Here is a 15,378-nt window from a genome sequence, read left to right as displayed (position 1 = left end):
TATGATTTCTCTCTTATTTTTTTACGATACAGTCGTCTTAAAGACTTTAACCTGGAGCTTGGAGTTGTCTGTATCATAATTTAGCATGCCTTTGCTGCCAGGAGCAGATATGGCAGAAAAACAAATAGGAAACCATATCACTTAATGATCTGTTACTACATTGAGTGTAATTTGTTCTATAGAGGCACAATATTTTATCTGAGCTTCATCATTGCAATGTTAGTGAGTGCAATAGTGACATCGCATGTGCTGCAATGTAGGAGGCAAACGAACTGAACATGTTCACATCAGTTTCATAAGTACCTGATAAACAGTAAAACACAATTCAGGCTTGAACACTACAGAATAAAACATGTACTCAGGCCCCACCACATAAAAGCAGGTGGTAAAAGATAAGAATAACTCAAAAACAGATAAAAATCATACTTGTAACATTCAATAAGAGGTAAGATCAGTGCAGGTAATTGCCAACAAGGTTGAATGAGTGCAGTGTAAGTGCTTTTCAAGTGCAGGGTTACAAAAAAAATAAAAAAATCAGTTTTGTTCAAATATTGTGCAGCCGTAATCTGTTCCCTGTTGTATCATCCTGACTCAGCTGCAGATCAGTGCAATCAGCTTTGCCCGGCTTCACTAAAAGTCGAATATTTTCTTGTAGTCAAATACTGATGACGTCAGGTAATCAAAAAATCTGTTCGGTTAGGAACCTACTGTTTAGTCACGGTTTGTTTTGGGTTTTTTTTTTGTACATTTCAGATGAAAGAAAATCTATAATTCAATTTGAGAACTTTTAGGGATTTTTTCTTTGAACTCATGTAATGTAGTGTATGAACACAGTAAAAAAAAAATTATGGCTTAATTTTATTACTTTTTTTTTTTTTTTTTTTTTTTTTTACCAATATCTGACTTTTAAGGTAGCTCAAAGCCGGACGGCGAACCCTTATATAGACTTTACAACTTTTCCAGTCAATTCATGCAGTAAATATCTTATCTCTGCAAGATTAATGATAGTAATAAATATCCAAATATGTAAAGCAAAGACTGCGATGTAAGTAAACGTTACACATCACAGTAACATGAAACCCTTCATTTGAGATGAGTTGAATTTATCATCAAGGACTCAGTCTTTTTATTGAAATGCAACATATTGAGCTGGCTGTCTGCAACTAGACAGCTGATTTGTGACTTTGGGATGCAAGTGTGCATCTTAAGAGCCAGACTGATGCAGGGGTCTGTTCCATCCCCTGGCTATGACACAGAGGGCATTGATTACCATGTCTTTGAGGGGACAATCTAATCTCTGAGACACATGGCACATAAACCTGACCGTCCCAGGAGGCATATGCTGCAACACTTCCCAACAATTAAAGCCAGGAGTTTACAAGGGAAAAAAAAGAACAAAACAATCTTATAAGGTAAAAAGCTTAACGGTGATGTTCAGTCAGTCTGGAATTCACTGACCTTTTTAATTTGGTTAAGGCCCAGCATGGCATCAGTTTAACTCAGTCTCATGGTTTGTGCATTCTCTGAACTCAAAGGAAATAAAATGTGCATTTTTTTCATTGCCATGAACAAAGTATTGTAATAAATGTATTTGATGGATCGGCATGCTTTTGTGCCCACATCACATTTTGTGTTATTTCCAGTAATAAGTAGCTCTGGCTGCACGAGCAAGTCGGAAAAGAACATTTTCAACTTGGAGTTGACTAACATAGTCAGAGGATCTATTTTGAGGGAATCTGTTATGTGTTTTAAGGATAAATCACAGGAGAACAACAGGACATCTCTGAAAACAATCGTCCCATTATCATCACTGGTGCAGTCTGAACTGCACGTCAAAACATTAATGAGAACTCGTGGTACAGATTGGCTGTGTTGGTTGTTTGACAGAAGTGTGTTTGTAATGAGGGTAGAGGCCATTTATGTGTTAGTAAGTGTTACAGTGCATCACAGCTATATGTCAGTTGGTGCTTCACTGATTTGGACAGTTTTTCTATCCTGATGTGGTAACCTGAATTGACGTGTTAAATGTAAGTTTCACTTTGCTGTTTGCAATTTCGTGTTCACGCTAAGATTGAAAAATTCCCCTCCCTCATGTTTATTGCTCTTTTGAGCTTTTTAATCTATCCAAAGAGGTAAATCATGGGTCAGAGTACACAGTCAAATAGCAAATCTCTGTGGGTGGAATTAGATGTTCCACTATAACTCCTGTCTCTTTCTGCAGGCTGTAGCCAGGGATACTTAGGATTACCAGAAAAGTCTAATTATTTTATTTATTTATTAAGAATTTTGCTTAGAATTTGGTCCAAATATCAAGGCAAAGAGCTCAGCAGCAGAGCAGTCATCCTTTACCATCCTGCAAAAAGTCAGACAAGTGGAAATTGCATTTTTAACTCCAGTGAGAAAAAGAAGATAATCAAATAGAAAACCTGAAGAAAATTATGCTGTTTTGGTGAAACACAGATTTTGCGATCTGCATGTGTTTGTTACAAAGTATTGTATTAATTTATTCAATATTGTATTGCTACTCTGTCTGCTGCAGGGAGAACGTCAGGACTCGGACTTCGTTGAAGAAAGAAATGCTCAGGTGCAGCTGGAGAAGGCCAAGGTACTTTTGCACTGTTGCATCATGACCTGACCCACCGCAGCAGACTTGTGTATCAGAGAGGTTGCTCTCAAGGACATGATTACATCACAGATAGGAAACACACACCTCAGGACATCGGATTAGTGGAGCAACATTCCACGATTAAAACGAGTCAATGCTGAATTTTACTTTATTGCACTCTATTCATGTGTTCAATGTGAATATTGATTTTTTTCCCTTGTCAGTTCAAGTTAATTCAGCCATTTTATCAGCAGAGGCTGTTTCAAATATTTTCAGTCTGATCCAACATTTAAAGCAGCCAACTATGAGGTTATAAGGTTGTCCATAATCAAACCTGCCTATTCCATGATTGAACTTACTTCAATTCCTTTTCCTCGTTTTCTCATTGCACAAAGTTATCGTCATAATAACTTCATAATACGTATATAAATAGCTATATAAAAATATGTTCATTTTGGCTTAAACACTCAACACACTGCAGTAATTTGCGTATAACTAGTTTATTCATTTTGAGCATTTGCTCTGACATTCATATTATTTTCTCTAATTTCTTAAAGTTTATTGGTTCACTTAATTTAAATTGTCTGTTGCATATACTTTTATTTATTCATTTAGTTATTTATTATGTATGTGTATCTATCTATGATAGATACATAAATATCTGTATTATCTATGATATCTATCTATCAGCAATGCTGCATGTCATGTGGATAACTAACATCTTTTTCTGAATCAGGGAATTACCCTTTTGGAGAAATTAATAGAAGAAAAAACTATAGAAATTAAATGTGGTTAAAATATTTTGACATGTTAAATCAAACTTATCAGTTTATTGACATTAATATAGATACAAATGGATAAATATGCATTTTTCTGCCACCAGTGAAAGTCATTGAACAATTACATAAAAGTGTTGTAGTTAATATCAAACTCCTCTTTTTTTTTTTTTTTTTTTTTAAAGTAAACCAGCTCCCGCTGAGACGTCCTGTTGAATATTAGATTAAATCCTCCCCTACAGATTTTATGTACTCCCTTTGGTGCTGTGTAATTAAGGCAGTAAACATACCCAGCTTGTCCCCTGCTGACCCCATAGCCTCAGCTCTCCAAAGTGGAGTAATTAGCAGCTTGAGCAGCATCCCACTGACATTTGACACTGATAGGATTATGGCACTAGCAGGCATTCAGACAAGGGGAAGTAAGTAGTGGCTACCATGCAGCAAAAGGATCATACAATAGGTTTTCTTTTAGTTGGAAAAATAATTTGTCACAGAGGCAAAAGGATTGGTGAAACCAACAACTTCAGCCATGCCTGACCTGTTCCATTAGGTGAAAGGGAAATGTATGGACAGAATTCAGTCTTTATGAAATTAATCAACATATTACTTCTCTAACCCCCCTCCATGTACTGGAATTAGCCAGTATTGACAGATGAATGGTACTTTTCCATGTTCAGCATGTTTGCAGATGTCTCAAGCAGATTGTGAATACCTGCATGTCTGTGGAGATTTTAGCAAATCCGCTAAAGCATGTTTTTCAAATCGGTGCAGGTATAGATACACTGTAAACATGTTCATTGTTAAATTTGATTCAAAGAACCATGATGTATTTTAAAAGCTTATTATTATACCTTCTATGGAACAGTAAGAAAATGACATGTTTAAGTCATTTTAGTGTTTCTAATTATATGGTAGATTTTCTTACGGATAGATAAAACCTTTCTTTTATCTAATAGATCATTATAACAAATAGTAGACAGCTTGGCTCAGGATTGGGAATGCCAGAGCTTAGCAGCTACCTTAACACTACTAAACTAAATAGTAATGGCTGCTCTAATGTAGCTCTGATTTATCCTTCTCTACATCCCATTGGTCAGGTTTACTATTTATTTATTGATGATATGAACTATTAATTTTACTTGTGACAAATACATATTTTATTGTGACTTGCTGTTCTACAGCCAACATAAATTTGCAGCCATTCTTAATAGCGTACATGGCATTAGGCCTTAACAAATGTCAGAGTTTATACTATGCTTATCATTAAAAGCTTTGATATAACCTGCATCAAGCTGCACCACTGTAAACAATATATCCACACAAATAATTAAATCTGACCCCTGATGCTGACCTGATGTCCAAATAAACATTCATGAACCCAAATTGCTAATGAACAAGCTTAATTAATGAATTCCTAAGTCTAATACTGTTAATTTAGTAAAAAATAAAGTCAATACCAGTTCACTTTTCAACTCAAAACAGTCTGACACTACACACAGATGTCTACAGAAGTTTGCTGCTCATTGTAAATAATCTGCTTTGATCAAAGGAAATTTGGAGTTTTAAAACTTAAAAAAAAATTAATTGATATACTTGTATTGCAACAGAAGATTTACATACACTTCATGCAACATACATATCATGAGCGTAGCTCTGCATGTTTTCAATGTATTCAGGTCTGTGTCAGGCAAGTCTTCCTCAGGAAAAAATGAATCATATTTTCTCATATGCACTTTGGCATACATACTGTTTGTGGTTAGTGGTTTTGCACTAATTTAATACAAATATAACACTTGTCCTGTGTCCACAGTACAAGCCTGTGGCATTTGCTGTACGCTGCAACTTCTCTTATACACCAGCTGACGACGACAACCCCCCTGTACCAGGCCAGGCCGTCACGTTTGAGGCCAGAGACTTCCTGCACGTCAAAGAGGTCTGAAAAAACATATGTCATGCGGCATTTACATAAAATTGGTGTTTTAGTGGCAGCTGGTGATGGAATGACAGCTCACTTCAGGGGTTTATCATTTTTAGATTTAGTTAATGCAAAGAAAATAGATTTTATTTTTGTTACAAATGTGCTTATTTCCTTTTTAAATCTGTGCTTTAGTCTATATTCGTAACCCCTTACTAAAGATGCACCTGCTCAGATAATACTTTATATGCATTAAGACTTGTATTGAATATACGTGCATGGTCTAAAGGATAGTATTGATCTGATTAATAATTATGAGGTGTTACAAAGTTGTGTAATAAATATTGTCATATTAAACATTGTGAGCTACATGGATAAAACAAGCTTCTTATATCACACTCTTTGATTTATTTTTAGAAATTTAACAATGAGTGGTGGATCGGAAGGCCGGTAAAGGAGGATGGTGTGGTGGGTTTCGTCCCCAGTCCAGTTAACCTGGAAACCATTCTCATCAGAAGGGAAGTCCAAGCAAGGAAAGCTGCCAAGGCCTTAGCCAAGTATGTACACCTTACTGCTGCGTTCTTACTTTTTCTTTCATGAACTCACAAAAATATTCTTCAAATATTCTTTGACAGGGCTGTAATGATATGTTTGTCATTTTTCTTAATTTCACTGAGTAAAAAACAACACAGTAGCCAGACCATCATTCTGCTGCTATAATGCCCAAGAACACAAATACAAAAGATCAATAAAAACAATAAAAAATGACCAAAAAAATTATAATGGATTATTTTTATTTATTTGGAAATTTTTTTAACAAATATATCGATTTTAAAATTATGAAGCAAAAAAATTATTTGATCCCGCACCCCTAATAATTAGTGTTTAGATTGCTATGTGCAGTTCTACTTCATTTACTCATTAGGGTTTTACTGGCTAATTGGGATTTAAAAAGTGGGTTAAGAGTTGTTAAGAGTTCACCGACCTTGCCATCTATGGGCTCCTCCTCATGCAAAATAACAGAGTATGAGCAAATTAAGACAAGCATACAAAGATCAGACATCAACTTTCATCTTATGGGTTTTTATTCACTGAAATTTCTGTGATAAATTGTCATATTCCGCCACATTAACAGCAGAATGTCCAGAAATCTGTAGCTATAAATGTAGTTATATCTTTATTTTTATCTATATACTGTTGAATCATAAATAGATAAATAAAAAGTGAAATGAAAAATGATTGTTTAGTTATGCTACAGTATACTTAAGCCCTGTGTAGCTGTGCAGCTTCTTGCAGTCGGCTTAAGTATCATATGTTCTACTGTTGACATCATTTTCAGGATTATGCTAAACCACTGGGGGGAAAAAAGCTTGAAAGTACTTTGACAAGAAAAATAATGATATGCCATATGCCCCAGAAACATTTCCAATTTTAAGTATTTCCATCAGGCTAGGGATGTTTTTTAAATCATGACTGATATTTATGTCTGATTTCAGCAAAGCATCATCACAGGCAGCTCAAGATATGAACTCAAAGAAATACACTCCTCCATCACAAGGTCAGTTTGTGTATTAAAAGAAGTAAAATAGATATTTTAAAATCAAATGACTGGTGAGATAACATGTAAATCTATTCTTTGTACGTCCAGCCAATCAGCAAGTAAAAAAGAAACCGGTAAGTGGCTAAACTATTTCCCTGTTTTGTTTTTTTTTTATTAAAACCTGTTTCTGCTGCATGTGATGTGTGCAAGTCATGCCTAATGTTATGTTCATGCGTGTGTTAATAAACCCTTTCTCTCTAATTGAGTTTAACAAAGAAAAACATGAGATAACTCAAAAGCATACTTTATATTTTGTAGACAGAATTAGAATTGCTTGATGCAGTGGAAATATTATTATTGATCTATATCTGTCAAATGGTGAAATTGAGCCGAGTTTGCTTTTCTGTATGTCGGGCTGAACCACATTTCTTGAAAATACACAGATTTCATCATTCTGTTTTGTTTTTTCTTTTTACCTCATCATGTAGCGATTATTAGCTGTGTGAAGAAATGGGCTTAACAACATTGTAACTCATTAAATATCTTAATGCAGTTTGAACTATTTGGTCTAGAAAACTAGACTTTTCACTGTTAAGTAAACTGAGAGTTCTCTCAATTGAAGTAAAACACAAAGAGCACACATGAGATAAGAGCATATCCAGCGATGTTTAACAAGAATTACTGTATACTTCTTTATTGTCAGTTCTGGTTCATTATCCATACAAGGATTGTGTTTTTGTTTCTTCCATCGCTTACAAGGCTCATAACCAATATTTATGTCAAAACTAACACTGTACAATTAGAAAAAACTTATAAATCGAACATGTAAAAATATCAAATGTTGTTCTTTCATATGTTGTTCTTGTGTCCACAGGGTGAGCAGGTGGCCATGTATGATGTAGTGCCTACAATGCGTCCTGTTGTTCTCATGGGACCATCCCTGAAGGGCTTAGACGTGGGTTTCAGTCAACTTTTGAGAACTTGCAAAAAGATTTTGTTAATCATTGGTTAAATTTATGTAAAGAGAACCTTGCAGTTAAAAAAAAATCATATGTTTGTATGATTTCAGGTAACAGATATGATGCAAAAAGCCCTGTTTGACTTTTTAAAACATCGATTTGAAGGCAGGTAAGTTATGTTTTAATTCTCCAGAGTGACACCAACTATTTGAATACTTCACACTTTTAATGAATGTTTAGGAAATCGTAACTGTTCAGTAGTGCCTGTTATCTTGTCTCCACTCCAGAATTACTATAACGCGGGTCACGGCGGACATCTCTTTGGCTAAACGCTCCATCCTCAATAACCCTGGCAAGAAGGCCTTAATGGACCGCTCCAACACACGCTCTAATTTAGGTACGTATTTCATCATCCTGGAGGTTTTCTGGCTGATAATAATCCATGGCAATTCTTTTAATCACTGAAAGATGGTTGATGTTGACAGCATCAGGACAAGTAAAACAGTATCAGTCGCATGGAAGACTACTACATCACTTTCTAGATGTCTTCTTGTAATTGCTTTCTGGCACATCTGTTGTCCCTGGTGACAAATGTTGCCTACTTGGAACCCTAATTAGGTTAAAGCGATACTATCTGACCCATGTTAAAATAAATGTGTCGGACTTGTAGTTTTTATCGCAACACACTCTAGTTTGTGCTTACAGGCTTTTCTTGTTCACACCAGTTAGACATGCCATGAAAGCAAACCAGTATGTACTGTTTAAAGGCCAGGATCCAGGCTTTAAACAGTACATACTGTTTAAATCCCAACAAGCTGATCTTAGTGATGTTGGTTTGTCATTATGCTACAGAGAACATTATTTATCACTGTACTATGGGTAAAGATGGCTTAATGCCGCACAGTAAAGAGGTAGTACCTTGTTACCCCATGTAATGGTTTGTCTAACAATACACCAGCCAACATCATCATCACGACAAAGCTATGCCACCAGACCACTAATAATACAAATTGTCCTTCTTCTTTGTATTTTTATATTTACAAAACAGTTATGTGAGTGTTGGGAATCTTTTCTAAATCTCTTGAGGGACACGATTATTATAAGTATTTCTTGTTGGCATCTTACACAAGCTTGGTGATCTGTGTGACTGATGACTAATCCCTGGTGTGTTTGTACAGTAGGATAGTTAAAGTCAGCTCATTATTCTACCCTATACATGCCCACTTCATTAGAAGAAAAAAAAAAGTAGTTTCAAACAGATAAGGGATAAGTTTTATTTGGTGTTTTTCTACTCTTGTCTCTCTCATTGCATTCTCATCCCAGATGCTGCCGGTATGTATGACTGAAAGCACTGGTAGTCGTGGTGGTTTTGAGAACTCCATCTCCTTTCTGTTCTTCCTTTTACTACCTCATAACCACACTGACAACCACAACTCCTACAGACTTTGTGTACTGTTTATAGTATATATCAGCAACAATTCACTTGCACCCTGTACATCAGCATATGGAGCTGGAAGGTTATCAAATATATTTTTTGTAAATAATGATGTAAGAGTTTCATAATTTGCTTGAAAACAGTCTAAATGTCCTGCTTTTCTGTGTTTCCTACAATTGCCAATCTTTAAATCTTGACTCACCTTAACTACAATAAGGATTAGTTCCACAACAAAATAAAAGTGCATTATTTTATCATTATCCACTCTCTATAAGTCTTTGTCACAATTATAGCTTACAATTGTTTTGTGTAGTTTTTCATGTGCCGTGTTAGTTATTAACGGGTCTGTGCCATACCTTTTTTTTGTCCTGTGCTCTTTTGTTTCATGTTTTAATCGTGAGACAGAAAAGTTGAAGAATTTTAAGGGATTTCTGGAACTTTCATCCTGATAAATATGAGATGTTTTAGAGCTCCATCTAAGTTGATAAGATGTGTTCATTTATTGTAATCTGTTGCAGAATAAAGTATTAAGTGAAAGAATGTTGATTTTTCACTATTTTGATTACCCTAAATGCAAATTCAGAGTAATTTTGCATAATTGTTTCATGTAATGGTTACAGAACTAATATATAATTTACCTGGCTTTTAAACAAAAAACATACATAATATAGATATAAATAGGTATCACTTTCTGCTGCTCCGCTCTTAAAAAATTAAACATTGTTGTCATATTGTTATTATTATTAGTAGTAGCAGTAATAGTAGTAGTAGAATGAGTAGTAAAATTGAGAATATATATATATATATATATATATATATATATATATATATATATATATATATATATATATATATATATATATATATATATATATATATATATATATATATATTTATAAGTAATAATTATAAATTAAAGGACACATGTATAGATTCTTCCCTGCAGTTGTCGTTGATGGCCTAAAAAATAACATGCTTCATGAAGATAAAGTATTGCAAAAATTGTGTATTTGGATTAAAATTATGGTGAAAATAGCATGAATAAATGATTCACTCAGTAGTAAACATATTGGTAATTATTTTAAATATTTGCATACATTGTAAACAAAGAGAGAACAAAGTACAACCATGAGTGTAAAAATTATGCTTTTGCTACCTGCTTTTACAGCCCAGATCCAGGGAGAGGTGGAGCGTATCTTTGAGCTGGCCCGGAGTATGCAGCTGGTGGTCTTAGATGCAGACACAGTCAACCACCCTCTACAAGTGTCCAAAACCTCCCTTGCTCCAATTCTAGTCTATGTGAAGATCTCCTCACCAAAAGTAAGTTTAATCATTAATGAACTGTGCAGACGTGCAAATAATTTGTCTAAAACAAAGCTTTGTGTTTTCACTGAATGGGTCACACCTTACTCCTGCTCCAACTTTTCCTCCTCCTTTACTGAAGGTATTAACTAGACTGATCAAGACCAGAGGGAAATCTCAGACAAAACATCTTAATGTTCAGCTTGTAGCAGCGGACAAGCTTGCTCAATGTCCACCGGTGAGTGCCATCTAATGGAAATTGTAAATACTGCACATATGTACTTTTTCTTTTCAACAGGAAACACCTGCTGCTTTTGAAGCAGGATAAAACAAAAAAAAGTCTCTTTTTTAATTACTATAATGCTTTTTTACGGTTTAGAAACACCAGCAAATACATAAAAAATAAGTGCATGAAATGTTTTGGGGCATTAAAATTCCATTAGCATTGCTTGACTGGGGAAAAGTTTGACATATTTGATTAATTATTGTGTCTGTCTATTTCTTTCACATTTGATTTACAGTCTCGGATGCAAATATTTGACCACTCTTGTTTTATTAAATGTCATGTTCATTTTAAATGCCTGGTACAAAATTTATTTGGAAAACAAGGCTTATCTAATAAGTTTTACCATGACTGTAAATTAACCTATGATGTAAATTATTTCAGAACTGTTTGGTCACACATTCAGTAACATCACTGTATGGTGTCTTATTCTATCTTCCTTTTTTTAAATTTCCCGTAGGAAATGTTTGATGTCATCTTAGATGAAAACCAACTAACCGACGCCTGTGAGCACATTGCTGATTACCTAGAGTCCTACTGGAGAGCCACTCACCCACCTGAGATGGAGCCTAGCAATGCAGTGGTGGCCCAACTTGCTGAGAACACGCTTCCTACAAGTCCAACGGTGACACCGGTGCATAAAACATAAAGACATATAAGGAAAACAAATCTAAACAAAAGTATAAAACGATAGGTTGTAGAGTCAGCCTCTCATCTCATCCCATCCCATTCATATCACGTGTACAAATGTGTGGCTGGATGTAAAAAATCTAGTAAGTCATCAGCTCTTTAGGGGTGTTCTTGCTTGTTTGCAGTGGAATTGCTGTCATTGTGCTGCATCTGTTTTTGATTCCACTGCACCATTTAACATTTTCATTTCATGTCTTCTCATTCCACTACTCCGCAAAGTTGAAGAAGAAGTGAGATAGGCCTTTCACTGGTGAGTGAGATACATTTATGGTCTGCTGCAGCTCCATGTTAATGGGAATTAAGACATGATACAGGAGTGAAGAACCAAGAATTAAATGTGTACCAGTTTATAATGTGTTCAAGATAGACGTCCTGAGGGTGTATCATCAGCAATATTGTAAACCTTTATGTCAGGCGCAGAGGTCCATACAGGCTAAAAGACAAAACCAAAAAAAAGGAAAGAAAACCTACCAATAAAATCTACAGTGATATAAAATTTACCTATGATATGTTCTTTGTCAGATGGAAAAAACAAGAAGAGAGAAAAACATTATCTATTTGGTCAAAGAGAATGTTGGAAAATGAGGAAAAATAAGAAAAAAAAAATCACCTACTCATTGCCTGGATAGCCTCCAGCTTCCCCACAAACCTGCATTGGACTAAATAGTATAGGAGATGGATGGATGGATGATCAAGCTAAATCCGTTGGACTGACAAGAGCTGTACTTTTGAGAAAAGCAGGAGAGGGACCCGCCAGTTTGCTGTCAGGACACAATTGCAAAGCCAGCATAGTGAAAGTATGGGGGTGTATTAGAGAAAATGGCATGCATGGCTTATATAAGATAAAATCTAAATTATAAAATCCTTTCGGAGTAACATGTTGCCATGGCGATATTTTTTCCAAGGAAGGTCTTGCTAAAATCAGCAAGATAATGCCAAAACATATCATACTGCATATGTGATAGTACATCTTTTTGTTCAGCGAGAATGCTAGAAATTCAGGCATCAACAGATATAAATGGAAATACTGGAAGACTCCTGAGACTGTTCTTAAAGAATGGAAATTATGATGTTTAATAGTGAGTTGTACTTTTAAAAACTGCCTTTTGCACATTATTTTCATGTCTGGCAAAGCCATCCATCAGTGGATATAAAATACAGATGTAGACAGATCACACAGCAGAATTTCATTTTGAGCTTAAGTTGAGGTTCTCGTCACAGCATATTGTGCATTTTCTTCCTACAAGCTTTGCAATTTCTGCAATCTAGTAAACAATAAGCGCTTTGGCACTGATCTGTTTGTATGAGCTCTAGAACCTTTTAAATGATGCTGTGTGTGTGCGACTTGCTAATACTATTTGTGTGACGTTATGCCATTCCTCTTGTTTTCCAAGGAGGAGCAGAAGGGTAAAAAGGCAGCAGCTTCAAAGAGAAAGGGTTCCCGTGACAACCATCTAGACAAGGAGCCCTCATCAGTCCCGGCTCATGAGCAGAGACCTGAGGAAGGCCAAAGAGAGCATGAGGGAGAGGAGCCTCTTCTAAAGATCGAACCAAAGAGATCCCAGCACACCCACCACCATCATCGCCACCATCACCACCACCGGATGGAGCACCACACCCAGCACAGCCAAACATCTGGTGGTGTGGATATACAGTCAAGCAGGGATTACAGCCAAAAACTTTCACGCAGGCACTTCCCTGAGAAGGAAGATGAGGAGGAGGATGCAGTGGAGGGCGATGAGGACGAGACACATTATAACCACCGGGGCCACAACCACCACCACCATAACAGCAACCACCACCATCATCACCACCACCACCACCACCAGCATCATCGTGGAAACAGCCAGCTACATGACAGGGAAGGATATGAGCAGGAGTATAATGAACGCAACCGGCAACAAAGGCATCCCCAGCATATTCCACAACGGACACATCATACAGATCACTATCCTGCACACAGTCATCACAACTACCACCATTACCACGGCAGAGACAGGGACAGAGATCGAGACAGAGATCGAGACAGAGATCAAGACAGAGATCGGGACAGAGATCGGGACAGAGATCGGGACAGAGATCGGGACAGAGAAAGGGACAGAGATCGGGATCGAGGTAGAGATCGAGGAAGAGACAGAGATGCAAGACAGTTGCACAGAGATTCTTATATACACTAACAGTGACTGTGACCCCCACTGTGGGCTGGTGCACAGTTTTATGCTGCTCGGTTTGCAATGCACTTATGGAAGTGGAGTGTGTCAAGTGTTGGCAATTTCTCTCCTTATATTGTTTGTCTTTTTTTTTTTTTTTTTACATTTTTTGCCTCTGTCACACACACCATGTCTTGTTTTATGCACTTCACAAAAATAATAGAATAATCTTTTGTTGTCCAATCCTCATTGTATGAAAGATTGATTGCTTTTGGTTGCTTTCATAGTATCGTGCTTTATAATTATTTCCTTGATCAATTTCTATTCATTTTTGTTGATAAACCATAAATGTCCAAAAAGGCAAAACACCTCTTGCAATTTCTTACTGCCTAAAATTGCATCCTTATAAATCTGCCACATGTGACATATTACAAAAACCCCCATCTCTTTAAAATGGTAACAATCTTGTGCAAAAGTCAACAAGTTGATAAATTCAGTGATCAACAAGGTTAATCAGTATCTAAACTGCTGAGTATATTTTATTCCGACTTCTCAAATGTTTGACTTTGGAGCTCATGGACTGTGAGCCAAATGAAGACTATTATTATCACATACAGTGACTTATTTGAAGTAATGGCTATTGCTAAGAATTTTAAGAACTGTAATCTTGACAGACAAAAACATGTTTTGCCTGTTCAATCATGGGAAGCAACTATTTTTCTGTTTCACTATCACATTCTGCTCTTTTCCTCTTGCTTTTCAGTTGAAGCATCTTCAGCCAACACTTTGAAACAGTGGTAGAAAAGGGTATAATTATTTTTCTACATGATTCCAATGGAAGTTGTATTTGGCCTCTTACTTTTTAGACTGCTATGTGAGCATTTTATTTGACTTACTGACTTGGTCTGTCTGGAAGCATGAAAACTTTTTTGTGACACTGACCTATATGCTGGATACTCTATGCATCTTATTCTGCATCTTCTTGCGATAAAACCACATTGCTTGAAAAATATCTATGCATTTGTATATACTTCATAATTGCCTTGTTATGTAAAGTGTCAGTTGCACGGTTTGGTAGACCTGATGTGTATGATTGCTTTGATTTAATAAGACCGATTACTTTGTTTTGATTATATTGTTTTGTACAGCAACCAGAAGTTAATTTTAACGGAAAAAAAAAAAAAAAGTTTTCTGTTGTCAAAAATTATTAAAATATGAAATGTTTTTTGAGGGATTTCATTTGAGAATATCAACACTTAGCTCACAAACTTCTGCAAAGAACACTTAAATTTTCTGGACATGTCCTATGGGACGACACCCTGGGACTGACCCATAATTCACAAGAGGAGTCATACTCCATATCCTTTCCAGTTTGACAACACTGGATCCACTGAGAGGAGTTAGTTTCCCTGTGGGATATTATATATACATATATGTATTATCACTATTGTATCTCTATCATATATAAGTAATAATATTTATTTATATATATATATATATATATATATATATATATATATATATATATATATATATATATATATATATGAGCATGATTTTGTATCATTTTAGGTAACAAATATGATGCAAAAAGCACTATTTGGGAACAAAAGGGTTGAGGAGCTACGGGACGGACGTGTATTACGTGTAGAGCTCCGTCCCAACCGGTTGATTATTAATCCCCTAAACTCGAGAATCTAAACCAGATTTGGTTGTGAGCATT

General features: G+C 35.8%; 1 protein-coding gene across 2 annotated transcripts in view; it reads left to right on the top strand.

Annotated features, from left to right (window-relative positions):
* cacnb2b (calcium channel, voltage-dependent, beta 2b) overlaps positions 1 to 11,464 on the top strand; it is a gene marked incomplete at both ends in the record, with an annotated part of 38,883 nt that extends 27,419 nt beyond the window's left edge. Inside the window, 11 exons of one of the 2 annotated variants that reach the window (XM_079243234.1) lie at positions 2,540 to 2,605; positions 5,192 to 5,314; positions 5,714 to 5,853; positions 6,793 to 6,854; positions 6,945 to 6,970; positions 7,711 to 7,791; positions 7,906 to 7,964; positions 8,083 to 8,192; positions 10,399 to 10,550; positions 10,675 to 10,770; positions 11,276 to 11,464. In XM_079243234.1, coding sequence (XP_079099360.1) covers positions 2,540 to 2,605; positions 5,192 to 5,314; positions 5,714 to 5,853; positions 6,793 to 6,854; positions 6,945 to 6,970; positions 7,711 to 7,791; positions 7,906 to 7,964; positions 8,083 to 8,192; positions 10,399 to 10,550; positions 10,675 to 10,770; positions 11,276 to 11,464 — 1,104 coding nt within the window. Of the gene's footprint in view, positions 1 to 2,539; positions 2,606 to 5,191; positions 5,315 to 5,713; positions 5,854 to 6,792; positions 6,860 to 6,944; positions 6,971 to 7,710; positions 7,792 to 7,905; positions 7,965 to 8,082; positions 8,193 to 10,398; positions 10,551 to 10,674; positions 10,771 to 11,275 lie in introns of both variants that reach the window. The other variant, XM_079243235.1, reaches the window with a different exon arrangement.
* Between the last annotated feature and the right edge of the window lie 3,914 nt (positions 11,465 to 15,378).

The sequence above is a fragment of the Telmatherina bonti genome (assembly GCF_933228915.1).
Source record: "Telmatherina bonti genome assembly, chromosome: 7".
Classification (NCBI taxonomy): Eukaryota; Metazoa; Chordata; class Actinopteri; order Atheriniformes; family Telmatherinidae; genus Telmatherina; species Telmatherina bonti.
Note: the sequence above shows the minus strand (reverse complement) of the source record. Positions and strands in the feature narration are given on the sequence as shown.